The sequence below is a fragment of the Sinocyclocheilus rhinocerous genome, unplaced genomic scaffold (genome assembly GCF_001515625.1).
Source record: "Sinocyclocheilus rhinocerous isolate Xijiao unplaced genomic scaffold, SAMN03320098_v1.1 scaffold2487, whole genome shotgun sequence".
Classification (NCBI taxonomy): Eukaryota; Metazoa; Chordata; class Actinopteri; order Cypriniformes; family Cyprinidae; genus Sinocyclocheilus; species Sinocyclocheilus rhinocerous.
In genome coordinates, this window is record NW_015641435.1 from 14,566 (window position 1) to 16,423 (window position 1,858).

The 1,858-nt window shown below is 35.4% G+C and overlaps 1 protein-coding gene across 1 annotated transcript in view; it reads right to left on the bottom strand.

The window, feature by feature from the left end:
* The window catches only part of LOC107754884 (WNT1-inducible-signaling pathway protein 3-like), a 4,870-nt gene extending 3,993 nt beyond the window's left edge, over positions 1 to 877 (bottom strand). Inside the window, exon 1 of the mRNA XM_016571494.1 lies at positions 629 to 877. Within this exon, the coding sequence (XP_016426980.1) occupies positions 629 to 877 (249 nt within the window). The remainder of the gene's footprint in view (positions 1 to 628) is intronic.
* Between the last annotated feature and the right edge of the window lie 981 nt (positions 878 to 1,858).

The following is a 1,858-nucleotide window of genomic DNA, read 5'->3' on the forward strand; positions in this document are numbered from 1 at the left end:
GGCCTGTCTGCTGTTTGTGTTTCGTTCAGATGTATTATGTAGTATAGTTTCACAAAGCTAAAGTCAGGCCATTCTGTTTTTCGCTTAAATTTAGAAATTATAAAATCTAATTTAAATCAAAAACTGCTCGTGCTGCATGTAGCGTATACAGTATCTCTGTTTGGACTGTGATTAAAATGCAGTGATTGCTTTATAAATGGAAAGAGATTTCTTTTATTTTTATTATTTATTTATTTAGTTTGGCATTTCTTTTAAAATGTTAGCTTAGTTTTATTAATAATTAGTTTTATTAATAATTTTTCATTCATAATTTGTCTTAAATCTCATTTTGTTAAAAAAAAAGTGAGAAAATCATATTGTGAAACCAGTATCGTCAATCATATTGCTTTTGAGTTGAGTTGAGTGAATTGTTACATCCCTAGTAATAACCCTCTTCATCTCTAAAATAATTTTTGTTTCTGCTAATGTAACTAAACCTGTGTGGGTGGTCAAAAATAAAATTTACCAATAAAATCAAATGCTAACATGTTTCCATCTAATCAAACCCTGATGGAGAGAATTATTTTCTCAGAATATTCAAATTATGTAATGCATTATGAATGCTTTTTTTTTTTTAAATGTCTCACACAGGGTAGTATTCACCTGACATGGTCCTGTAGGTGGTATCCTGCTGGTGTTTGGGGCTTTGATTGCTCTTGAGTCCTGCTGGCAAGCTGCCCTGGAGAGCAGCGGAACTCAACATTCCAGCCGGCTTTTGGATGAAGGCAGGAGTGCAGCCGATGGCTCCAGCAATGCAAGTGCACTTGTAGAATGAGCTGGGTTGGAAGGCCTGTCCGTTATCATAGTGAGCCCCATTCAGGTCACAACCAACCCCCATCATGTCTGCAAAAATATGCAGGATTGACTATTACGTACAAAAAATAAAACTTAATTTAAGATATGGTCATGAGGTTAAAAAAATCCTCCTAACTAAATTAAAATGAGGCAGTTAGTACAATATGGCCACAATTTACATAAAACTATCTGATAAAGAAAATCTATCTTATCTATCTATCTAATTTCTCCCTGCATATATCATATCATGTGCGAGGATTCTCATTACACCACTGTATTCTGTAAAAACAATTTAGCTTCTAAACTAAATGTTCTTATTTTTAAGAAGCTGTGATATTGATTGTAACAACCACCTAGGGGTTTTCATAAAACGCTCACTCACAAGCACAGACGCCAACTTCATAACGTGGCTGGTCTTTGGAAAAGTCACAGTACATGCTTTTGTGAGGGTCACAGACGTCCCTCTCGTTGCATGATTCCCCAATCTGCCGTGCACAGGTTTTGCAGCAGCCGCAGCCATCCAAGATGGAGCTGACACCAGGGGCACACAGCGGCCGGACGCCACATTTACATGGCCAGCTACAGAACTGCCTCCTCTCCACCAGGCCCGTCGCTTCCCGCTGCTTCTGCCTGCTATCAGCACCCTGCAATACATGCAAAAAGAAAATAAGACCCTGGAATAAAAGATATCACCTCTGTGAGCTCATTTGTAGTTATTTGTGAAAGAATCACTAGCATCATGCTCTTATTCTTTGGTTTTCATTTCCTTGGCATGCACTTTTAATGCGTTTAGAGCATAGTTATTTGATCAATGTGGGTTTTTGAATTAATAATCCAAATTAGGATGACAACATAAAAATTAAAGATAAATATATTGAATACATGTTATACTATACATTTATATGCATATAATACATTTACACTAAATATATATTATTAAAAAATAGAACACTACCTAATTTATTTAAATTAATTTATATAACAGAGTTAGATAAAGGCATACTGATACAAAAAAAGAAAAAAG